Source organism: Mercenaria mercenaria, chromosome 11, assembly GCF_021730395.1.
Source record: "Mercenaria mercenaria strain notata chromosome 11, MADL_Memer_1, whole genome shotgun sequence".
Classification (NCBI taxonomy): Eukaryota; Metazoa; Mollusca; class Bivalvia; order Venerida; family Veneridae; genus Mercenaria; species Mercenaria mercenaria.
Genome location: NC_069371.1, coordinates 48730767 through 48757702, shown reverse-complemented (window position 1 = coordinate 48757702; position 26936 = coordinate 48730767). Strand labels below are relative to the sequence as shown.

The window sequence follows — 26936 nt, the reverse complement described above, 5'->3', positions numbered from 1 at the left end:
AAAATCTTGAGTACAAACAAGTATTTTCTTTGATGTGACCTAGTTTTTGACCCCAGATGACCCATATTCGAACATGATCTAGATTTCATCAAGGCTATCATTCTGATTAAATTTAAAGATCAATTGAAACATACAGACTCTATCGCATACACGTTTTTCTTTGATTTTAACTTAGAAACCTACTATCTGATTCTAGATGACCCATATTCAAATTCTATCTAGATTTCATCAAGGAAATCATTCTGACCAAATTTCATGAAGATCAATTGAAAAGTACAGCCTCTATTGCATACACAAGGTTTTTCTCTGATTTGACCTAGTGACCTACTTTTTGACCCAAGATGACCCATATTCAAACTTGACCTAGATTTCATCAAGGCAATCATTCTGCCTCAATTTCAGGAATATGAATTGAAAAATATAGCCTCTAATGCATACACAAAGTTTATCTTAGATTTGATCTAGTGACCTAGTTTTTGACCCCTGATGACCCATGTTAAATTTGGCCTAGATTTCATCAAGGTTATCACTCTGACCGAATTTCATGACGATCAATTGAAAAATATAGCCTCTATCGGATACACAAGGTCTTTCTTAGATTTGACCTAGTGACCTAGTTTTTGACCTCAGATAACCCATTTTCAAACTCGATCTAGATCTCATTAAGATAATCATTCTGAACAAAATTCATGAAGATTAATTGAAAAATACAGTCTCTATCGCATACACAACATTTTTCTTTGACTTGATCTAGTGACCTAGTTTTTGACCTCAGATAACCCATTTTCAAACTCGGTCTAGATTTTATCAAGGTAATCATTCTGACCAAATTTCATGAAGATCAGTTAAAAAAAACAGCCTCTATCGCATACACAAGCTAAATGTTGACTGACAAACAGACAGACGACAGACAGACAGACGCCGGACATCGAGCGATCACAAAACCTCAGGTGAGCTAATAAAAACTGACCACATCATATATGCTCCTGAATTCTAGAACTGTTTTGTCATCTTTCATTTTCTCTCCAAACAGTGACGCAAAGAATGCTTTCAATGCAAAAGCATACATGTACTCTGTCAGGGCAATATGTTCATCATTCAACATTGTCTCCCATTTCTTGGCCAACTCATCTGCAATCTAGAAAAAGCACAGTGGCATTAGCATGTAGCACATTCATTAAATATAGTAGTATAAAGCATTACCAGGTAATAAAAAGGTCTACTCGAATACTTTGTCTAAAAGTACACATTGTTTTAATGAAAAGTAAGAGACATATAACTTTTTAGAATGCCGTATATTCAAATGTTAAAACAAATCTGGTCCAAATACTTTTATGAAACATTCATCCAATATACAGCTTTGGGCATTTGTTTGAATTTGCCTTATTACTTTACCAGGCTAAAATCAGAGGTGCGTATTATACAGGTACACATTATACATGGGTATCTACAGTATATAATTCTCAGAACACCACTAAAACATACTTTTAACATATCGAAAAAGAAACCAGAAACTCTAAAAGAAAGAAAAAGTTCACAACCTCTTGAAATATGATGAAGTACTTTCGAATTGCTTCATGTGTTAAACATTTGTCATATAAATTACGACGAGCTCTTCCATCCTCTCCATTAGCAAACTGGATACACTTTGCTCCAACCAGGGGCTGATACATCTCAAATAATTCCGCTGGAAATATACAAAATTCATAATCTGCAAAAACTGTTTCTGTTGTTGGGTCTTTTAAGTCTCACCAGCACAGTTTTGATCATAAAACAACTTACTCGCAATTGTGACTCACCTCCCCTAAACCCAAACACACAGGTGCCTTTTCCAGCATATCCACTAACCTTCAATTAGACAACTGGATTTCTTCCTCATGTGACACAAAAAGCAGGGCTCGAACCCAAAGAGTTGAGGAACAAGTAATTTGTTGTCAACGCCATCAACTACTTGGCCACTAAGGCCCCATCAAAAGCTGTTTTGTACCTAGTTATTTGCAGCTTGTGAAAAATAAATAGGCAGCCGTGGTCTAGTGGTTAAGGTGTTGGCCACTCAACCCTAGGTCGTGAGTTTGAGCCCTACTGGGATCACGACCATGCCTCCTCATACAACACAAGTACTCGTGTTCCAGGCAGCATACTTGGAAGGTATTCAAATAAGCTTCAAGTTTTCATCACAATCAATATATATCAGTGTAAACTCAACTAAAACTAAATGAAAATCACATTTTCAGACATAACTGAACTATTGTACACTGTCTCACTTTTGACACAAAAACTAGAGTTGCCACAGGAGGGACGAATTATACCCCCTCAATAAGGCCTTATCACAGAACTAAGCCAATACCAAAGCCGAACTTGCTTGGCCTTTGACCTAATGACCTCAAAATCAATTTAGGTCATCTGTTGGTCATGATCAATATCCCTATGAAGTTTCATGATCATCGGCCCAAGCGTCCTCATGTTATTGTCCGGAAACTGTTCAAATGTTCCGGGTCACTCTGACTTTTTGAACTCAAAACTGGTCATGACCAACGTCCCTATTAAGTTTCATGATCCTAGGTCCAAGTGTTCTGAAGTAATCGTCTGAAAACCGTTTAAATGTTTCGGGTCACTGTGACCTACTGACCTCAAAATCAACATGTGTCATCTGCTGGTCATGACCAACTTCTCTATCAATTTGCATGACCCTCGGCCCAAGCATTTTCAAGTTATCAACCGGAAACTGTTTAACAGTTTCGAGTCAATGTGACCTTGATTTTTGGCCTACTGACCTAAAAGTCGAGTTTGACCTGTATTTTATCATGTTACACCTGTGTACCAAATTCATGATCCTAGGACCAAGCGTTCTCAAGTTATCATCTGGAAACTGTTTACTGTTCCGGGTCATTGTGTCCTTGACCTTTGACCTACCGATCTTAACGTCAAACTTTACCTGCATTTTATGATGTAACATCTGTGTACCAAAATTTATGATCCTAGGCCTACGCGTTCTCAAGTTATCATCCAGAAACTGTTGACCTGTTCAGGGTCATTGTGACCTTGACTTTTGACCTACTGACCTCAAAGTCGAACTTGATCTGTATTTTCTAAGAATACACATGTGTACTAATTTTGTTTCTAATCTGCCAAGCCTTTCATAAGTTATTGTCCGGAAACCATGTAAGCCAACGGATCAAAAGACCGACCGACCGACAGACAATCTCACTCCTATACAACCCCTCCCCACCTACTCCGAACCTTCGTTTTGTGGGGATATAAATCCTTAAAGTATAAGGAAGCACATGAAGAAAACAATACTAGAGGTAAGTTCTGTTTTTTAAACAATAAACAAGACTTACGTGGCCTGTCAAATACATTATGATGTTGTTTAAACAGGTCTGCATTAGCAATGCTGACAACATAACGTGGTCCCCACCAGAATGAGGCTATTGGTCCAAACTGCTTGTGAAGATCTAACAAGAACTCATGCAGACTTCCGGTCTTCGCAATGTCTCCGAGGTTACCATCTCTGTAAATGTGCAATGGATTAGGACCAAGAGCAAATCATGTATTTACATTAAAGATATACTATGTCCATCCTATGCTAAAACATGTTATTCTTAGGAATTGATTTAAATCTAAATCATCCTCATCAAATATATTTAACTTGGCTAAATTTATAACCAAACAGCTGTGTATATAGAGCTGCAATCAGATTAAATCTTACCTTGTAACAGCCATCTATTTAAAACATTTAGTGGCATTACATAATTATTCATTGTTGACTTATATGTGTACATGTGATTAAGTATATTGCCCCCTTAATGCAAAAAGGTACCAAGTGCCTTTTTATTCATATGCTCTTTAAGTTGACATTGATACCGTTTAGTAATTGGTATTTCAAACATGACATATGGGCACATATCCCTATTATTCACGATCTCTTTATAACAAGAGTTGTCCGTAAGACAGCAACTGCTCGACTATTTGAATTGATGTCCCAGAAGCAAGAATATTACCCTAAATGTAAGAATATCTATAGAGTTTTAATCCAGTATCTGCATTAGTTTTGGAGATAGCAACTTGCATGAAAACCTTTAACCAGAAGTTTTAAGTTCACATGAGACATAATTTGGCCAAAATGCATGTCAGAGTTATGGGACCTGATGCTATAACCTAGTTTTATGACCCTGAAGACACATGTAATGTTTCAATTCAATATCTGCATTTGATTTGGACACAGTAACTTGCATGCAAAACTTTCACCAGGATTTTCCAAGTCCAAAAGGAGGCATAATTTGCCAAAAATACATGTCAGAGTTTTGGGACTTGACCCAGTGAGGCTGGTAATTGACCTAGAAAAAGAAAAAAATAAGTTTCAAAACTTTAAATGATAGCCATATGTACTTGCATGCAAAACTTTAACCAAGATGTGACGCCGACGCCGACGCCGACGCCAGGGTGGGTAGAATAGCTAGACTATTCTTCGAACAGTCGAGCTAAAAATGTACAATGTTCTGAAATAAAGCAGGTCTGGTGAATTTTCAAGTGAATTTCAAGACCATGTTAAAACAGCTATTTCCCTGAGATATGAAATCTGGTCCACTTGAAATAAATCTACAGATGTACCATCTGCTTGCAGGGAAAATGATGTCTGACGTAAGCCTCATGGTTTTGTTGTGTCCGAGTTGAATTGATGTACCATTAAATTACATATTTGTAAACATTAACAATGTAAGTGCAATTCTGCTTTAGCTCGGATGCAATAAGGACCGTGCATAAAAGTTGATATGAGGACAAGATATTCACTGTCACGTTCTGTGTTTTATCTTATCTAAAATTATATCTTACAAGTGTTTGTCTTTTCTTGTCCTTAATTTTAATAGTCTCCTTCACTTCAATTGTTATCTAGCAAAATACGTCTCTAGTTATATTATATGTATATGTGAATTTTTTTTTTTAAATTTCTGATCATTTTTACCCCAATCAACTAAAATTAATGTCTATAATTACTGAGTCTCTAATATTATATTCAGCAACAAAATTAATATAACCCTCCTGGGACCTCAGGTCACAAATGCATTACTTTTAGAAACCACTGCGTACACCCTAACAAATGCTCTCCAAGTAATGAACAATTTCAGCTAAAATGGCAATTTTATGCACTTCATTTAGAATGAAATAGTTGGCATATTTAAAATGATCAGGACTGGCAAGCCAGCTGGCATTACTTTTTTTCCTTCCACCATGTAAAACTGCTATTAACTTGTCTCTTTTGTTCATTCTCACATACCAGATGTTTATCACGTTTCCCTGGAATTCTGACAAAGCCTATGATAAATGAGAATGGTCTTGTTGGCTTTCAAGTCACATCAACACACTATGGCAACTCTTCTACTTTAATGGTGAAGGAATACCCCCACCGCCACAAAGAGTCCTTCTGAAAATTATTTCAGAGATGGATTTGCAACTGGACAGAGCCATAAACATTTAGTAAGCCAACTGGATTGCTCCTTAAATGACAACCAACTCAGAACTAAAACCCACAGATGTGAAATGGGAAAGAAACTGGAAAACACGGATCTTAAGATTATCTGTTAATTTTATATACTACCGATAACTGATGAAGATTTTGATACAAAATATTGCCCATTTGTTTCTGTGTCTGGATAGTTTACAGAACAAAAACATGTCTTAATAGATGCATACAATGTGCACTAAAATATTTTTATTTAAAGGAAATACTTACTCTTTAGATACAGGATCCAAGCCAGGTACTGTTGACGGATTCTTGGAACTCTGTGAATGAGGAATAAAAATAAATGTAGATAAATAGTAGCATAAAAGTTTGTGAAACACTTCAATGGCATTCCAAAACAGCACCTGTAGGAAAGTTAACCCATATTGCTTAATTCATGTCCGTTAACTTTCTTCCATAGTAAATAAATGACCCAAGGCTAAAATTATTTAAATAAACCTGTCTCAGATTTCTAAGCAAATAATAATTTTGAGCTATACTGAAAATGACAGCGAGGATACAGGAACTTTTTGATGACTTTTAAAATATCTTGATACAAGGTTTTAGGTTTTATCTTCCAAAAATATCTATTATTATAAAAATCTGTCACTTGATAGAATGGCTTCCTTTTACCATTCTATTTATGAAACACCAGTCCTACAGATCGAAACAGCAATGAAACGTTACAGTACTCCAAGATTTTATTGTATTATCTTATGGCGCATTTATTTTCTGTGAGTACAGATGAGTCAGAGCAGCAGAAAAAATAAAATGAAGACCAAGATTTTTAAAAAATATTATTTCCATTTTCAGAAAAATAGAGGACAGGCGGCCACAAACTACAAGAAATAAAAGAATTCTGGCTTTATATATGAAACGAAAGTATTTTGCAGAGGATGTTTGATGAAATATTAGTTCTTGTTTTAGTGATCATGTTTAAAGTGAGTGATAAGCATGCTGAATATCTCTTTTTTCTGTCCCTATTTCCTAACGCAACCCTTCATTTTTACATTATATTTGAAACTCCTATTCGTCATTTTTTTTCTTCGCCCAACAGCAACACTGGCATTTGTTTGAACAATGTTAGTTACATCATGAGCAGCAGCATTTTTAACACAATATTGATCAGATATGTTACATTGATATGTTAATTTTCCCACGTGTAATACATAATTTTAATAAAACAATACTTAATTCAAAAAGAAATTGATTACCAGATACCTAGAAAAGCCATAGAGGTCAGGCTAGGGATCGTGTGACAGGGCGGCTACAACAATTACTAGGAATCGTCAAATTACCTTTACAGGGATGTAAACATTTTCGTGCGCATCAAACCACAAAGATTGTTAGTTTAAAATAAAACAAAATCGGGCCAAATAAAAGAGAAAGGAAAAATTGTTAGTGATTTTAAAGATAAAAACAGGGTTGAAGAGCAAGGTTATAGAGAATGATGTTCAATTTTTGTTGCAAACAGCAGCATTGAACTGCTCAAGGGTTGGAAGGAAGGGCATGTCAGGTGGAAGATTATTCCATAGGACTACAGTCCTGGGAGAAAAAGGAAAAAGGAATCATATTATTTGTAGTAGTCAGTGGCTTCAGAGATTAGCCTGTAAGACAGCGGATTGCCTTGTCAGAGGGATGAGATAATCTTCCATGGGGATTGCGCACAGCTGATTTAAGACTTTATACAAAATCGAGAGTAAGGATCAATGTGCAATAGATCTAGTATGTGCATTTTTAGACTGTATAGCATGTCGGTGACACTGAAGGTGCGGCCAAAGTCGGACATAGTCCAACGCGCTGTCCGTCTTTGGACACTTCTATTTGGTCTATTTGAGTTGGTGTGTATGGAGACTAGACTTCAGAGTTATATTTCAGATATGGTCTCACAAATCAGGGGCGGATCCGGGATATTTTTCCAGGAGGGGTTCAGATGGGGGTAAGTGCGGGAGGGGATGGCCTCAACGGAGAGCGAATTTCGAGAGTTTCAGAGTAAGAAAAGCAAGGATCTGAATCCCATCAAAAATATAATCATCGCTTCGAAATATAAAAATCCAATACTATTTTACAAATTTTCCCATGATATGAAAACAGGAATAGTGGTGGTAAGGATGAACAAGTATGAAAAACTTATTATTGGCCTTGACTAAGTTTAAGCCCCCTGCCAAAGACTCGCCGATTTCTATTAAAGGGTGGTTAAAATATAATATAAATCAAGTATTGCCATCATCGATGTAGATGTTTGCCGTTTGATCTCAAGAAGTTCGTGTTTCAAAAGGTAGGAATCTTTTCCAAGGGCTTTCCTGTATGTTGTTAAAGGTCTTGTAATGAATATTTCCTGATGTACACAGTACGTTATAATATGATTTTTGTATTGTTTGTTCAACTGTGAGAGTGCAGCTTTAAAAGTGTTTTCACCAATAACTTTGAACATTCTAGGGGGCGGGGTCGGGGTGGGGGGAGGTCCGGACCCTACTGATACCCTCCCCCGCTGGATCCGCCCATGACAGTTAAGGATCAGATATGTGACTGAACGTTCGTGAAAACTGGTTCGTCAAAGTAATTCGACGGTCAGATTGTTTTATATTTGTAACAGGCAATCTAACCGTCAAAACTTCGAGGGACCAAAATAATGGAGGATAAATCACAGTACACAGTCATATAAAGTTATAGGTTTTATTCCTTGCACATATTGCCATGTAGACGCGGTAAACGTTAATCGTGTACAGTACATACATAGGTTTAAATCACCAGGAAATTCGTAATTACGTAGAATCAACTACACAAATCGATGAGGAATTGAATCTCCTTTTGATACATGTAAGTTTTATTTGAATTTATCTCATATTTGTAACAAAATCAGCATTTAAACCCAAATCGGCAGCGATGACACTTTCATCTGAAATTTCCTCCACTATTTTGGTATTTTGTTTGTCGCGAGTGGAGGTATTGCCCACAAGAAAAATAACTCAATATTTCCTAGGATTGTGTCAATTAGTTGGACTAGAAAAAATGGTATGGAAAAAAGTTGTATTTTTAAAATACTCGTAAATCATATCTGAAGTGTACGTCTGTTATAAGAAACAACGAATGATATGAATGTTCCACCTTAACCTAATGGTCAGATGTTGCAATTGAAAACTGGCTTTGGATTGGTTAAAAAATGTGTAGGGATACCCGTAACGTTCAATGAGACATCAGCTGATTTGTTAAAAATGTGTTATCTTGAATTATGAAAATATCTTTAAACTCTTGAAATTTATTTATGTAATGTTTTCTGTGCAATTTGAAGTATTTTATAGCTTCCTGACAATATATTTAATTATGATATTAGCAATTTAGTGTAGTAGTACTAATGGGAAATTCACCACTTAATTCCAGTTGAGGATGGTTGTCTTTGAATGGAAATATGAAAAGAAATGAATCAGGAACGCCCATATAAAAGGTGGTAATTTTTGCGTCTGGAAGGCTATTTGACACGGAAAAATGACACCTCATGTGTGAACGAAAGTTTTGAAGGGGTCCTACAGAGTCATTTCTTACAATGTACGCCTATGGAAAAAACAATAGGAGAGTTAGTCCAACTAATTGTAAGCGAATCGGGATATTGTGATAATATGTGCACAGGTCAATACCTCTCCTCTATGTACAACTCACTTACCATTCAAAACAATGCGGAAAGTTTTCCTTCTATGTGTATATAACCAGCGGCGCAAATCGCGTCGCTAACTTTGGAGGCTATAAAAACTTATTCAAACCCAATTTTCACACTAGAAATTACATGTCTGGAAACTTCATTCCAACTACAATCATTATACTAGAAATTGCATTTGTAAAAAAGCACATGTCTCCCCCAATGCAAAGTCCTATAGGCAATAAGTCAATAGGGGTCAGGAGCGAAAGTCAGAGACACGGATGGTTGGCTGCAATATGGATCATCTACTTGGCATGTCCAGTCATCCCGCTAAATTTCAACATTCTTGGCCTAGTGATTCTCAAGTCACTGTTCAGGCTCCTGTAACCTTGACCTTTGATCAAGTGACCTAAAAATAAATAAGGGTCATCTACTCTGCATGTCCAATCATCCTATTAAGTTTCAACATTCTAGGTCGAGTGGTTCTCAAGTTATTTTCCAGAAATGATTTTACATGACCAGGCCCCTGTGACCTTGACCTTTAATAGACTGACCCGAAAATCAATAGGGGTCATCTACTCTGCATGTTCAATCATCCTATGAAGTTTCAACATTCTGGGTCAAGTTTTGTTTGTTTGTTTTGGGTTTAACGCCGTTTTTCAACAGTATTTCAGTAATGTAACGGCGGGCAGTTAACCTAAGCAGTGTTCCTGGATTCTGTACCAGTACAAACCTGTTCTCCGCAAGTAACTGCCAACTTCCCCACATGAATTAGAGGTGGAGGACTAATGATTTCAGACACAATGTCGTTTATCAAATAGTCACGAAGAACATACGCCCCGCCTGAGGATCGAACTCACGACCCCTCGATACGTAGACCAACGCTCTACCTACTGAGCTAAGCGGGCGGGCCTGGGTCAAGTGGTTCTCAAGTTATTGATCGGAAATTGTTTTCCATGTTCAGGCTCCTGTGACCTTGACCTTTAACAGAGTGACCCCGAAATCGATAGGGGTCATCTACTCTGCATGTTCAATGATCCTATGAAGTTTCAACATTCTGGATCAAGAGGTTCTCAAGTTATTGATCAGAAATGGTTATCAATGTTCAGGCCCCTGTGACCTTGACGTTTAACGGAATGACTCCAAGAACAATAGGGGTCATTTATTCTGCATGACCAATCATCTTATGAAGTTTTAACATTCTAGGTCGAGTGGTTCTCAAGTTACTGACCGAAAATGGTTTTCAATGTTCAGGCCCCTGTGACCTTGACTTTTACGGAGTGACTCCAAAATCAATAGGGGTCATCTACTCTTCATTAGCTCATCTGATTTTTTGAAAAAAAATGATGAGTTATTGTCATCACTTGAGCGGTTGTCGGCGTCGGCGTCGGCGTCGGCGTCGGTGTTGCCTGGTTAAGTTTTATGTTTAGGTCAGCTTTTCTCCTAAACTATCAAAGCTATTGCTTTGAAACTTGGAATACTTGTTCACCATCATAAGCTGACCCTGTATAGCAAGAACCATAACTCCATCTTGCTTTTTGCAAGATTTATGGCCCCTTTTGTACTTAGAAAATATCAGATTTCTTGGTTAAGTTTTATGTTTAGGTCAACTTTTCTCCTAAACTATCAAAGCTATTGCTTTGAAACTTGGAATACTTGTTCACCATCATAAGCAGACCCTGTACGTCAAGAAACATAACTCCATCTTGCTTTTTGCAAGATTTATTGCCCCTTTTGGACTTAGAAAATCAGTTTTCTTGGTTAAGTTTTATGTTTAGGTCAGCTTTTATCCTAAACTATCAAAGCTATTGATTTAAAACTTGCAACACTTGTTCACCATCATAAGTTGACCCTGTACAGCAAGAAACATAACTCCATCCTGCTTTTTGCAAGATTTATGGCCCCTTTTGGACTTAGAAAATATCAGATTTCTTGGTTAAGTTTTATGTTTAGGTCAACTTTTTCTCTTAAACTGTCAAAGCTATTGCTTTGAAACTTGCAACACTTGTTGACCATCATAAGCTGACCCTGTACAGCAAGCAGCATAACTCCATCCTGCTTTTTGCAATAATTATTGCCCCTTTTGGACTTAGAAAATCATTTTCTTGGTTGAGTATTATGTTTAAGACAACTTTTCTCATAAACTATCAAAGCTATTGCTTTAAAACTTGCAACAGTTTTTCACCATCATAAGTGGACACTGAACATCAAGAAACATAACTCTATCCTGCTTTTTGCAAGAATGATGGCCCTTTTTAGACTTAGAAAATCATGGGTAGGACAATATTTCTATTACACAAAAAAAATCAGATGAGCGTCAGCACCCGCAAGGCGGTGCTCTTGTTTTCAATCATCCTGTGAAGTTTCAACATTCTGGATCAAGAGGTTCTCAAGTTATTGATCGGAAATGGTTATCAATTTTCAGGCCCCTGTGATCTTGACCTTTAACGGAGTGACCCCAAGACCAATAGGAGTCATTTATTCTGCATGAACAATCATCCTATGAAGTTTCAACATTCTGGGTCAAGTGGTTCTCTAGTTACTGATCGGAAATGGTTTTCAATATTCAGGCCCCTGTGACCTTGACCTTTGATGGAGTGACCCCAAAATCAATAAGACTCATCTACTTTTCATGACCAATCATCCTTTGAAGTTTCAACATTCTGGGTCAAGTGGTACTCAAGTTATTGATCGGAAATGGTTTTCAATTTTCAGGACCCTGTGACATTGACCTTTGACGGAGTGACCAAAAAAGAACAACAGGAGTCATCTCCTCTACATGGCCAATCATTCTTTGAAGTTTCAATATTCTGGATCAAGTGGTTCTTTAGTTATTGATCAGAAACTGTTTTCAATGTTCAGGCCCCTGTGACCTTGACCTTTGACGGAGTGACCCCAAAATCAATAGAGGTCAACCACTTTTCATGACCAATCATTCTCTTAAGTTTCAACATTTTGGGTCAAGTGGTTCTCTAGTTAATGATCGGAAATGGTTTTCAATTTTTAGGCCCCTGTGACCTTGACCTTTGACGGAGTGACCCCAAAATCAGTTGGAGTCATCTACTCTTCATGACCAATCATCCTATTTAGTTTCAACATTCTGGGTCAATGGTTCTCTAGTTATTGATCGGAAATGGTTTTCAATGTTCTGGCCCCTGTGACCTTGACCTTTAACAGAATGACCCAAAAAACAATAGGGGTCGTCTATTCCAGCAGCCCTACAACCCTATGAACTTTGAAGGTTCTAGGTTAAATGGTTCTCCAGTTATTGCTCGGAAATGAAGTGTGACGTACGGACGGACGGACGGGCGGACGGACGGACGTACGGACGGACTGACGGACAGGGCAAAAGCAATATGTCTCCCCCAGAGCGGGGGAGGCATAATTATCATTATTATACCGGATTTATATAGCGCCTTTTTCATAATAAACACGTTCAAAGGCGCTTTACATATAGCAAACACAGCCACACAGGGCGCGAAATTGATCCTCTACAAGTAAGACACAGAGCGATCTGATCAGGGGGACAGAGTGAGACAAAAAACCCAGAACAGATAGAGAGAAATCCTTTTCAGATACAGGCCTGTCCGGCTAACTTAGCCTAGCTCTTTGCGAATAGAAATTCTGGTTTGTATAGCACCGATACACGCGAAGCCGTCTTCCTTGGGAAGAACCAGTACAGGCCTCATAGTTAGGTTGGAGACACTCAAGAGCATCTCAGAAATTTCCAGTGTCTGGACTGAGCTTCGAACCCCAGACGTCTGGATTGACAGTCAAGCGTGTTACCACTAATGAGAAAACTTCCATTTTGTCAGCATAACACTTTAAACACGAATGTCGGTGGTCAACAGATCGCTATTTATCAAATGGCTACTTATCAAATTAGACCCTGACCGTTAGCAGTGCCTTAAATAAAATACACACGTCTTACGTTCTCATACTTTGTACATATCCGGCCCGTAGGAACGTTGTGGGTGGGAATCCCCGCCCCCTCCTGAAACAATCCTGGCCAAAATTGACAATTTTTCTTATTTTACCGTAAAATTTTACACTTTATTGCTGTGTGACCCCTATCTCCAATAATTATGAAAACAAAAAAATAATTGGTTGCGGTCCCTTCCCAAAATGATTCCTACGGGCCTGCATATTAGTATTAAAGGGTTGATATTTTCCCCAATTAATTGCCAAATATGTACCATTCCATAGTGAACTGTTAAGGGGCTCTCAGAGGCAAAGGTGGGTACGCACCCGCGTCTACAATTGAGGGGATAAAAGGTCCAGTTTTTTTTTCAATGGTCAATGGTTTTATTTTTAAAAGGGGAGTTCTTTTGAGGCATTTCATGGAGAAAGAGTTGTTGATCCGTTCGTCGTTTTCGGGAGGAAAGGGTGTGTTTTAAATGTCGGTAATTAATATTTTCATAACTTGGTTATTTGTTTATATGTTTGATACATGGTAGTACTCTTCCTAAACGTTTGGCAGAAGGCCAGTTTGACAAATTAGGAGACCATTGGTCATACACCTCTTAAAGGACAAAAGAAGCAGTAAATTCTACTTATCTTGTCCTAGATTTTTATTTGAATGCACCAAGCAATGGCTTGCAAAGAAAACAACTACAATAGAGGCTGTGAAAAAATATATAGTTTGTGTCAAGGGAAGTGGACAGTTGAAAGAAATAAACTCTTTTAGAGTTTCCATTATTCTATTTACTTTATTTACATATTTAATTATTCTCAGTACTTCGTGTTTGACCTAGCCTTAATCAAATATAAAGAAAAACTCCTCTGCGGCCAGGACACTGGATATGGTCCGCTTTCATCTATAGCAAATGGCGGTGTGTCAGTTTCTTGAACTGTTGGTTTTGGTTTTCGGTTATTGCGTGTTTGAAAGACAACACGACTTATGATGTAAGAGTTTATATCTTTGTATAAGTTAGTCTAATAATACTTAGATCGAATGGCATTGTATGTTTTGTCGATACCCATATGCCCTAATGATGTGTGGGATTGTGCTATGGTTGTTTGTTGTAAGTGTTGTGGTATACATATCCTAAGAATTGGAGTACATAATGTTATCTGAGATTATGTATTTCCTAGCAACGAATAGTGGAACCGAGTCATTTCTAGGATCTTGCTTGAGCTTTTTCAACACCTCATCCTTATCTTGTGCTTCGACCATGTTTAGTGAGGAGTCATCATAAACAGGCTTGGTAGCCTTATCTTCAAACTGGGGCTTGCAGCTTGCAAAATCGTTAGGTTTGAACCTGTTGGAATTCAATGCACTTATTTGGTACATCTGACCGCTGACGTAGGGATCTGCTGAGAGTGAATCATCAACCTGAGCAACTGAAGTTTGCACACGAGAAAGTAGATCAGCGACCGAAATTTCCGTGCTTGCAAGATACTCAATCTTACAGTTTTAGCCAGCAATAGACAATGCCCAAAGCGATACCTTACGGTGGTTCTGCATGAGTGATTCTAACAAATATTTCAAAGGCTTATGGTCACATTGAATTACAAACTTTGCATTATACAAATAATGATCTAGTTTCTGAAGACTTTAAGATATTGCATAGACCTCCTTCTCAGTAACAGACCACCTAGTTTGAGTAGCACTTAATCTGTGTGAAGGATAATAGATAGGACGTTCAACTACCTTACCTGATGTTTGGTCATTTTGTGTAAGATATGCGTCTATATATTTATCATTAGCATCTGTGTACAACGTTTATGGCAATAGAGCAAAAGTTAAAGAGAGGTAATTCAACTAGAGCAGATAGATTCAAATGCTACCTGACACTCTCGTTTCCATATTTGCACATTTTCGTGTTAGAGCAATGATTGAATCGGCTATCTGGGAGAACTTCGTAATAAACCTACAATAATAACTACACATGCCAATAAAAGATCGGACCTCACGAACGTTAGTTGGATGACGTAAAGCTTTAATCATATGTACTGTATTTGGTTCAGAATGAATGCCATCCTTGTAAATTACAAAACTAAGATAATTTGTTACAGCTTTGAGAAAGCTAAACTTACGACACAGATGAACCTATCAAAACCCTGTTGAATATGAGTCAAATGACCTTCCAATATCTCAGAGTATATCAAGTATCATCCAAATATGCCGTTGTGAAGTCAGTTAACTCTTCAAGGACATGATTCATCATTTCTTGAAACACTGTGGGGACTGTTGTCAACCCAAATGGCATAACATTAAATTGAAAGAGACCTCTGTGACAGGTAAAAGCCGTTATTTCCTAGTCTATTTCATCAATAAGAACCTGCCAGTAGCTACTTTTTAGTGAAAGAGGTAAAGATTGTTGCTTTTTCTAATAAGGCCAAAATGTTATCAATGACAGGAAGAGGATATAAATTTGACTTCTTGTCTTTATTCAGCTGCCTAAAATCAACACAGAAGCGTTAGGTTGCAGCTTTCATACCAACAAAAACAACTGAAAATGACCACTTTGACCGACTTCTTTCAATGACCTTAGCTTCCATCATCTCATCAACAGCTCCTGTTATTCAACTGGGTGCGGTAAGGTTTGGGTTTAATTGGTGGGTGGTTCCCAGTATTCAATTTCATAAGAACAGTGTCTATGTGAGTCAAATCAGCGTCAGTTTTAGCAAATAGGTCAGCATTTTTCTCTAACAATCTCATTACTTGTTGTTTATACTCAGGTGGAACGTCTACGTTGCCAATTCTTCATAGTTTGATTGACGTTCAGGTGGGTAATTAGTGGAGGTTTTCCTAACCTTATCAACTTAAGAGATAATCTTGTCAAAGAAGTGATATCAATAATACTAATTGGCGAAATAGAGACAATGGGTATTTCTTTTTTATAAGGAAAAATCTTATTTGTAATGTTGACTAATAGTACAGTAAATGCCTATTTCCAGAAAGTTATGCAACAGAATTAGTCACAAGTAAGCCTGGTTCTGAAATCTTGGTTCACACGAATGCAGGTGGCCTCTGTGGCCGAGTGGTTAAGGTCGCTGACTTCAAATCACTTGCCCCTCATCGATGTGGGTTCGAGCCTCACTCGGGGCGTTGAATTCTTCATGTGAGGAAGCCATCCAGCCGGCTTACGGAAGGTCGGTGGTTCTACCGAGTTGCCCGTTTGTGTTGAAATAATGCACGGAGGGGCACCTGGGGTCTTACTCCACCATCAAAGCTAGAAAGTCACCATATGACCAATAATTATGTCGGTGCGACGTCAACCCAACAAAATAAATAAATAAATCACACTAATGCAACCAAGATGCACACGTACACCACGTGATACTAACCAGTTTAAACTAATGATGATATTGGATTCTGAACAACGTATTACTTATGAGTCATAGTCACACCTTCTAAACAAAATTCAACATTCGACTTTTCTTATTGAATATTTCACAGTTTCATTAAGTTTTTTAAATTAGGGGTTGTATAATTATAGATAACGCGGTAGCTAATTGGCACATGCTCACTCGCTAATCCCCCGCGGTGTAGATTGCAAATTCGATAACCATGGCGGCGCTGTTCGATACCTGTAGGTACACATGTAAGTACAAAATTATATACTAGATCTATTCCTGTGGAAATTATGAAAAAAAAATCATAAATTGAAAATCAACGAATTTATGTCCCCACGAAACAGTCGTTTTGGCCAATTTCTGCTCCAGAATCTAATATTGTTTTATATTTTGTTTCCCTATCTTCAACAGTATAGAATTTTGACCATTATTTACAGAATTTACATTAATTTTGTGGTTTCCTAGCCCCTTACTTCCCCCGCCGGCTTTTAAATGCGGGAATCTTGGGAGTATAACTGCTGCTGTTGCTGTTTATTCAGACAATTCCTAGTATAATGCCCTAACTGACGGCAAATGTAGCACTGTACTCTCCTACGTTGCTGTTTCCCTGTGTAGCCAGTACGCGTGTTTTTTCGCGCCTTTCTCGCAATCTACAGTCTTTTATTACGTGACACCTTTTCTTACAATAGAAGCAACCCTCTTTGGGCCTGACATGATCTACATCTACGGGAAATTCGATCCAAGAGGATGCACTGCCTCAATACCAAATCCTATTCCTAACTGAAATCATTTTGTAAGATTTTGTACCTCAATAGCCACCTTTATAGCGTCATTAAATGTGGCAGTTTTTGTTTTCTCCCATGACCTTCATCTTCATTTTGTCCGAGTAAAGGCCATCAATAGAATAACCAGTCTACTGCCGTTGCAATGCACCATCACCTTGACCTTCAAAGGCTTCTTCACCAAGGGCTAAAAGCCTTTCTGCAAAAACCTGTATCGACTCTTTGGGTTTCTGTTTGACCTTTCTCAGCAACAGAAGGGCATGCTGCGAGATTATTTCATTCTCCGAACCTGACTCTTAAATCACCTTTTACCTGATCCCATGTATGACCATGATGAGTATCTAGATACCTTTTAAGGTAGTCACTTACTGGACCGCTACTAGTCTGATATGCAATTAATTTGACTTTATCAGCGCCAAAAGAAGTTAACATAGAGAATTTCTCAGTGGTCTTGATCCAATCCTTAAACTTCTTGGGATCGGACCCATCAAATGTACTGACCACCTTGGCCACTTTCATGGACATCAAATTGCCAATGTGTTCGTCCACTGTCTGATTGGAACAATTTGTAGGAATGCCTGATCTGCCGCCATGTTCATATGAAATAAATAGCAACTTACGGTTTCGAATTCCTCACAGTAAATTCCAATTTCAAACGAATTTCACAAAATCACTAACTTCACTTAGAGTCCGTGAAGACCAATGTCCATTGTTTTGTTTTAACAAGGACTTAAATTTTTATAAAATCCTCAACACGGCACCATAAAACACGCCCTGTCACAAGGGAATCGGAGAGTTAAAAGAAATAAACTCTTTACGAGTTTCCATTATTTTATTTACTTTACATATTAAGTTAATCTCAGTACTTTGCGTTTGACCTAGCCTTAATCAAATGTAAAGTAAAACTCATCTGCGGCCGTCGTGCGGCTCACTTTTACCTAGTTCCTACGCCATAAATCACATGGTATATTTCGCCATGCAGAAGAATCATGAGTGTTTCACATGATCTTGATTTCAACCATGTAGTGGATGCCGAGTGACACTATTCATATTATTACAAGTTTCACGAAACATATTTTACATATATAAAACAGTTTGTAGTGTTATTCTTTTTATTTTTATTCTGGACTTCGCTTAAATCTACTTAATTTCCTATTGATCTCAAATAATCTCGTTTTTCCCAGAACCGATGGTTACATAAAAGTCCGCCTGTCAATGACTGAAATACTGTTAAACAAAAAGAAAACAACAAGAAAAACATAAACCTTAAAAAAAGGAGAAAAAATTAATAAAGGCCTATAGCTAATTGCTTCCCACGAGTTACGCTGCTAAGTGATTTAACGCCGTTACAGCGCAATGATTGTACACCGAAAGCTTTTGTTTACCTGTGATCGGCCATTTTACAATATGTAGTACACGCTTGTTAAACATCTGATTTTTTTAACTGCCATAGTTTGAAAGTTTTTTAAGGAATCTAGATAATATATACATCATTGGAAAGTAAAAATTAAACGATTTCTATGTATGTATTTTTAAAAACATTTTAAACCTTTTCTGGTTTATACTCGGAGGAGGATATCGACCAGTCAAATAGCACATTTTCAGATTACAGGTATCACTACGTCACACTCAATGCGGTCATCCCTATTATTAGTAACAAACACTCATTGCTCAGAGATTTTCGGACAGTAGAATTCTATAGCTCATAGAGTTAATTACTGTAAGGATTGCATTTGCACATTCTTATCTCAAGGTAAATGATGTACCTTGCCAGTGTTGCAAAATTTGTTTATATTTAAAGGCACTAAAATGCATATTAACTGAGATGGTTGAATATTTGGTGCATTTTGTTCATATCTTTTAATATAATCATGAATGGAATAAACATGTAATAATTGATCATGTATACATATTTATGAGAATTTTTTCCAGTATTCTTAATAAAAAAATGCTTATAAAATATCTTAACTATTGGTGAAATGGGCAGTTAAAATAAGAACATCTGCATGATTTATTTATATATATACGATAGCATACTTAAAAAATTAATGGGTTGTAATTTTATAGCCCATTTTAAGCTACTTAATTAATGTACCTAGTGAAGGTGCTGGGCAAACTTTTAATCTATTATTTTCCACGATGTTATTAGATGATATTTGTTAATGATAATAAATGGATTGTATTTTGTAACAATCTCTGCTTTTGTTTAAGGCGGAAAATTAAATTTGAATTTAGTAACTTTTACACATAATAATTATTCATATAATCTTTAATGATAGTAAAACAATGCAGAAAAATATATTGTTTTTAATTTTTGTTACATATATAAATTTGTAACATTTGTTCTGACAGATTTTACTTGTTTATTTTTCTTTATTGTTTGTTGCAGCATTATTATCATTTTAGTCCTATTAAGGCTATGTATCATGAGTTTCTTAAGTAATGTAAACTGTTATACAACTTCCCCACAAAATTTGGATCAAGAACAAATTATTTCTGATTTACTCTCTCTAGTCAAATTGTCACTAAGATCAAACTCGCAACATCTGGATTGGACACACTGAGTTGGCTAAAATACTGATTATGTTTTAGTTTAAACTAAAACAAGAGCTGTCCCTAAGACGGCCAAGCTCGACTATTCGAAATATTGTCCCAGAAGCAGGAAAATATTACCCAAAAAGGTTAAATACCAAAAGAGTTTTAAGTTCAAAAGGGAACATAATTTGACCAAAATGAAGGTCAGAGTTATGGGGCTTGCCCCTTTCGACTAGTTTTATAACTCCGAAGACACATGTGAAGTTTCAATTCAATATCTGCATTAGTTTTGAAGATAGTAACTTGCATGTAAAACTTTAACCAGAATTGTTTAAGTCCAAAAGGGCGCATAATTTGCCCAAAATCCATGTCAGAGTTATGGGACTTGACCCAGTTAGGTTGGTAATTGATCTAGAAAAAGAAAAAGTAAGTTTCAGATCTATATGCCTTTTAGTAATAGCTGTATGTACTTGCACGCAAAACTAACCAGGATTTTCTAAGTCCAAAAGGGGGCAGAATTTGCCCAAAATACATGTCAGAGTTACGGGACTTGACCCAGTGAGGTTGATAATTGATCTAGAAAAAGAAAAAATAAGTTTCAGATCTATATGCCTTTTAGTAATAGCTGTATGTACTTGCACGCAAAACTTTAACCAGGATTTTCTAAGTCCAAAAGGGGGCATTATTTGGCCAAACTGAAGGTCAGAGTTATGAGACTTGCTGCTACCCAGCCAGCATGACTATATCAGCCCGATATAAGTATAATGTCGGAATGTCGGCTAAGTGTGACGATGTAGGGCCGACGTCGGGCCGTTGTGAATGAGTGAGTTAGGTTTTACGGCGAATCGACACAAAATGATCATATATCGCCGAGATCGGACCGTTGAACTGCCGCAAAATATTGAAATCGGTAGATCGACATCAATCAGTGTAACTATTTCGTAAGTCGGATTGGCATCGGGCCGATATTGGATTCTCTAATATAGCTATATTTTTCAAAATAGTATTGATAAACGTGAAAAAGTAATCTAATTGTTTATGTGTGCTAATTTATTAAGCAAATATGATGTATGCCAGAATTAATCAAACTAGGTTCCAAACAAAATTTGTAGACGGTATTTATCAAAATTTTATATGTAATAAAGGGAGGTTATAATTAAGATGCATTTTTATTTTATGTAGAATGCCGCCGTAGAAATAAATATATTTACCAAAAAATGAAAATATAAATATGTTTAAAATTCTAACTGAACAATTTTAATAGTGTTTAGAATATACAGAAAACTTTCGTAACTGTATAAATTATGTAGTAAATAGTTGTGAAAAATATTATACCAATAAAATCAAATAACCATCATACACATGATGCGAGACACATCTGTTCTCAAGTAAATTACTCTGAGAATTTATAAAGTGTATATTTGAAGAAAACTTTGATGAAGCACTGCCTGTCACACTATTTCGCGACAACGATATGGACGATATCATTTCGATGTTGGCCAAATATCGTTGGCCAATGTCGGACCGATATCATTATGATGCTGACCCGATATCGTCTGCCAACGTCAGGCCGACATCATTCCTATTTGCAGCCGATATTGAAGCCGATATCGGCCGTTATAGACAACGAAGTCGGTTCGATATAGAATGCTGGCTGGGTATCAACTAGTTTTATAACCCCGAAGACACATGTGAAGTTTCAATTCAATATCTGCATTAGTTTTGGAGGTAGAAAATTCTGGTTAAGTCCAAAAGGGGGCATTATTTGCTCAAAATACATGTCAGAGTTATGGGACTTGATCCAGTGAGGTTGGTAATTGATCTAGAAAAAGAAAATAAGTTTCAAATCTATATGCCTTTTAGTATTAGCTGTAAGTACTTGCACGCAAAATTTTAACCAGAATTTTCTAAGTCTAAAAGGGGGCATAATTTGGCCAAAGTGAAGGTCAGAGTTATGGGACTTACTGCCATCAACTCGTTTTATAACCCCGAAGACACATGTGAAGTTTCAATTCAATATCTGCATTAGTTTTGGAGATAGTAACTTGCATGTAAAACTTCAACCAGAATTTTCTAAGTCCAAAAGGGGGCATAATTTGCTCAAAATACATGTCAGAGTTATGGATCTTGACCCAGTGAGGTTGGTAATTGACCTAGAAAAAGAAAAAATAAGTTGCAAAGCTATATGCATGCAAAACTTTAACCAAGATGTGACGCCGACGTCGACGCCAGGGTGGGTAGAATAGCTAGACTATTCTTCGAACAGTCGAGCTAAAAATGTACAATTTTCTGAAATAAAGCAGGTCTGGTGAGTTTTCAAGTGAATCTTAAGACCATGTTAAAACAGCTATTTCCCTCAGATATGAAATCTGGTCCACTTGAAATAAATCTACAGATGTACCATCTGCTTGCAGGGAAAATGCTGTCTGACGTAAGCCTCATGGTTTTGTTGTGTCCGAGTTGAATTGATGTATGCCTTTAAATCATAGCTGTATGTACTTGCATGCAAAAACTTAACCAAGGTTTGACGCCAGGGTGAGTAGAATAGCTAGATTGTTCAAAGGATAGTCGAGCTAAAAATATTTTTTTTATAAAGTAAGACAGTTGTTCATGATCTCCCCACTCTGGTTCTCAATAAAGGGAAAATTGTTTTATACTTACAGATCACATTATGTAACTTTCATATTAATATGTATTTTTTTATTAATAAAGATTTCAATCTAAGGCTTCAGTAACAAATGGTTTATTCTCCTATCGGTGTCATCTGTATGTGATTTGATTTTATGACAATCTTAGTTAAAACCAAGTTTTAATGTTATTTTTTTATTCATCAAGTTTTCCTGAATAATGATTTGTTATAACTATTGTCATAGCTCTCAGTATAGTCAATCTAATTATATTTCAGCACGAATAAGATATAATCTAATATGTTGTGAAAACAGTTTACTGCATGTTATAATAACATCAGGTAAAGTAAATGTTTTATGTAACTCGGACATGTCTGAATCCATTTAAGTTCTTAAACAGAAAAAATTAATGTGTATAACAATATTCAACTATCAAATAACATTCATTGAGTCTATATAAATAACACACATCTCTCTTAATGTTTGTCCTAATCCTAAAACCATAAATCTGGGTTTTATCAGATAATTCTTAAAATAGACACAGGGACTGATTAGAGAATGTGCTATACATATAACGATATTCAACTCTTGAGTACAATTATTTGGTCTAGTTGTGTCCCTGTTGCGTGAGTTCCGGATCACATGGGTTGATAAAACACGCATTTTCTTCACATTCTAGAGATCTGCAAAACTAATTTTTTGGTATGTTATTTCCCTTATTGAAGCAAATATTCATGCTAAGAACTAAATGATTATCTTGTAAATGTAAACAGTTCTGTGATCCGGAACACCCATAATCTAGAACAGACTAATCAACCTGTATGTAAAACGTAAAACTATAAATCATGAAGTTTAAATATCGTCGATTTCCACGACAGTTTCGATTCTAACTACTTTAGACGTAAAGACAGACATACGGTAAATGTCAGTCTGTGAAATCGGTCTGCCTTGCAGTCGAAACATTGAGGCTATAGGAGAGTCTGACCTAGTGCGGAAGCAAAAAAATCGCCGCGGAAACTTATTTCAAAACCAAAATATGAAATTCTTACCGGATACAAATAGGCGACAACACCAATTAATAAACCAACAAATGTTACAGCAAATATTGCGAATGCAAGCATTCTGTTTTATTGTACTGTCACTGCAAAAAATGCCGAATATTGTTCATAAACAATCTACGTTGCAAATTTTGATCAGTGTTGATGCGACGCTTGTTAGTAACGCTGAATCAAACAAAGGCTTGCAAATGGACGAATATAAGTAAAAACAAGAATTTCAGGGTAACACAGCATTTTTAAAGGTTTAAAATCACTTCATTTCGACCTGTACTTAATACTTATTTGTTAACTATATGATATAATAAGATGAAAGGGTTTACCGGTTGGATTAGAAGGGTATACAGTTCAAAGCAAGAGGCAGGACGTGAAGTGGTTGCACACTTGGTTCAAGCGAGCGAAATAGTTGCAAACTTACAAAATGGCGGATATTTTCTAAAAATCATCGTGTGTTCGCTTGTTTGTTTTTTATCAGGTAAGTGGTTTTTTATTGATGTTATAAAATGGTCATGTCTATGTTTTGATATTTGAATCGCGTCGTTTCTTGCCGTTTTTAACATTCTAATGATCAAACTAGCCTGTTTTGGGGCCCTTAAACTAGACAAAACAACTAATTGTGAAGAATTCTATAAACGTTTGGCTCTGCATGTTTTCGAGATAGTGCAATACCCAAATAAATCTTGTTCAAACTAGTTTTTGTTGCAAACTTGTACTTCAAGCAATTTCTGTTGTAAACTTTTTCTGGAAAAAAATAATGTCCAACTCTAAGAGAATGTTTATTGTGCAACTGGTTGAAGAGGCAAATCATAAATTTCCTCAAAGTTGCAGCAGATAGCGCGAAATTTCATAATTCTGACCTGTATTTATAATTGACAGAAAATTTGTTAAAGATATTTTACATAAAGGAAATATTATATTCGAACTGATATATAGCAAACTTATGTTTTAATTTCAATCGATCTGAAATCTACAGTATTGTATTTCCTTGTTCAATTTATTTTTCAGGCAAAAACGCAAGACTAAGACAGCGATGGGAATTCTCCTCTGGAATGTGGTATTTTTGAAAAGAAATCCCGTTCACGGTTTGTGCTTCAACGTCATTTGTCGTCACATGAAACAACAAACTTCCAGGATACATGATTTATTCATAAAAGCTGCTTTTCGTAAAATATTAGTACATGTAACAAACACAGTTATATACAACAGTGATGTAATAACATAATGACATAAATGCATACGTTATGTTTCATTTCTAGATTGAATGAACAAAAATATATCCCAGTCTGAAGATATGATTATGATTTAAAATGTTTTGAACTCAATAGAAGTTATAGTAGTTGTTAATCCACCTGCGCAATCTTGTGTCGATATAACATGATCATAATACAAAACAAGGCTATTGAGTGTTGGTGATAAGATACATGTAAAATACCCCTTTACGGACATGCAGCATAGTTCATATTTTGTTTCTGAAACATAAATCGTCGTCTTTGAATATCTTATAAGTCATACAACTGTACATCAAAACAATAAATAATCCGGTACTAACACTAACACTACAATGAGCGTAAAACTGAAATAAAATGTATAACTCATCTATGTTACAGTGTAACATCTGCAGAAAAATGAATGTAGTTCCCATCATTTTATCACGTGCTTAATTTTGCCGTTTAAAATTTCTGACTGGAAAATTGAATGGTTTTAAACAGAAAGAAGAAGTACCACAAACAACTTCGGAAAAGGCAAAACCCAAGTTGCACGGTATCCAAAAAGATGTAATCTTGGACACAAGCAACTTTATTAAGGCAAAATTGAAAACAGTAGAGTTGGCATTTAGATTTGTGATGTCAATCAATAGAAAACATCATAATTATGCTTGTTCATTTTCAGAGAAGACGGATTTAATCGCAGCCGAACATTTTCTTGTTATAGTTTATCAATTTCAATCCACTGTATACAGCGTAACTGTTGCGCTGTATTTTAATTTGTTCGCTCAAAATATAGTCTTAGTTGACTCGTCAACTCTGTAATATGACTTAACTGGTCAAACACCTCTTGATATATCATTCAATTTTCTTAATGTTCCATAGTTTGGTACGATTCCTTTCCTTCGGTTAAACTCGTGGCCTCAGCAATAAAAAGTAACACTGGTAATTTGTGTAATATATTACAATGTAATGAAAAAATAATATAATATAAAGAACTGAACATAAAACGTTATACACTGTTGCACTTGACGCTTTTGCTTTGTTTCTAACAATCAAAATAAATTTTGCAAGTAAACGGTATTTCAATGCTTGTCCTTGCCATTCATTTCTGTAGCAATACTTATATGTCTTCTGTATTATGGCAGTGCAATTAATTTACTTTTCATTACCGGTTGGTAACCAACATTACTTGTGTGTATTATATTATTACGCAAAAATGTATCTGACTTCAGGTTGCTAAAATTGTTGGTTCAGAATAGGAATAGAAAATAAGAATAGGCTTACAAACTTTTATAAATTGTCTTTGATACCTATAACACTTACCTAGCGGTTATTTCTGATATACGTGTTGGCGTAGTTTGTTCAACTGATGAAGATTCATGTTCATGCTCTAGGGTCATAATAGCGTCTGATGTTCATAGCATCTAGACCTGAAAAGATCTGAAAGAAAACAAGAGGACCATGATGGTCCTGAATCGCTCACCTCTTCCCACATGACCCAGTTTTGAGTATGACGTCGTTTTTTCTATTATTTGACATAGTGACTTAGTTTTGAACTTGACCTAGGTATTATCAAGATAAAAATTCTGACCAATTTTCATGAAGATCCATTGAAAAATATGGTCTCTAGAGAGGTAACAAGGTTTTTCTATTATTTGACCTACTGACCTAGTTTTCGAAGGTACGTGACCCTGTTTTGAACTTTACCTAGATATCATCAAGGTGAACATTCTCATTACTTTTCATGAAGATCTCATGAAAAATATGGCCTCTAGAGCGGTCACAAGGTTTTTCTATTTTTATACCTACTGGCCTAGTTTTTGACCGCACGTGACCCGGTTTCGAAACTGACCTAGATATCATCAAGGTGAACATTCAGATCAATTTTCATGAAGATCCATTGAAAAATATGGCCTCTAGAGAGGTCAAAAGATTTTAATAATTTTAGACCTACTGACCTAGTTTTTGACCGCACGTGACCCAGTTTCAAACTTGACCTAGATATCATCAAGATGAACATTCAGACCAATTTCCATACAGATCCCATGAAAAGTATGGCCTCTCGAGAGGTCACAAGGTTTTTTTTTATTATTTGACCTACTGACCTAGTTTTTTAAGGCACGTGACCCAGTTTCGAACCTGATCTAGATATCATCAAGGTGAACATTCTGACCAATTTTCACGAAGATCCATTCAAAAGTATGGCCTCTAGAGAGGTCACAAGGTTTTTCTAATTTTAGACCTACTGACCTAGTTTTTGACCGCAGTTGACCCAGTTTCAAACTTGACCTAG

At 36.4% G+C, this 26936-nt stretch overlaps 2 protein-coding genes across 2 annotated transcripts in view; one reads left to right on the top strand and one right to left on the bottom strand.

Moving 5' to 3' along the window:
• The window catches only part of LOC123530958 (cytochrome P450 20A1-like), a 64558-nt gene extending 40963 nt beyond the window's left edge, over positions 1 to 23595 (bottom strand). Inside the window, exons 1-5 of the mRNA XM_053517380.1 lie at positions 23430 to 23595; positions 5732 to 5781; positions 3342 to 3511; positions 1542 to 1687; positions 971 to 1138 (exon numbers count right to left, since the gene is read on the bottom strand). Coding sequence (XP_053373355.1) covers positions 971 to 1138; positions 1542 to 1687; positions 3342 to 3511; positions 5732 to 5781; positions 23430 to 23501 — 606 coding nt within the window. The 5' untranslated portion in view covers positions 23502 to 23595. The remainder of the gene's footprint in view (positions 1 to 970; positions 1139 to 1541; positions 1688 to 3341; positions 3512 to 5731; positions 5782 to 23429) is intronic.
• LOC123532840 (26S proteasome non-ATPase regulatory subunit 11-like) overlaps positions 1 to 26936 on the top strand; it is a 286840-nt gene that overhangs the window by 111100 nt on the left and 148804 nt on the right. The gene's annotated exons all lie outside the window — the stretch shown is intronic.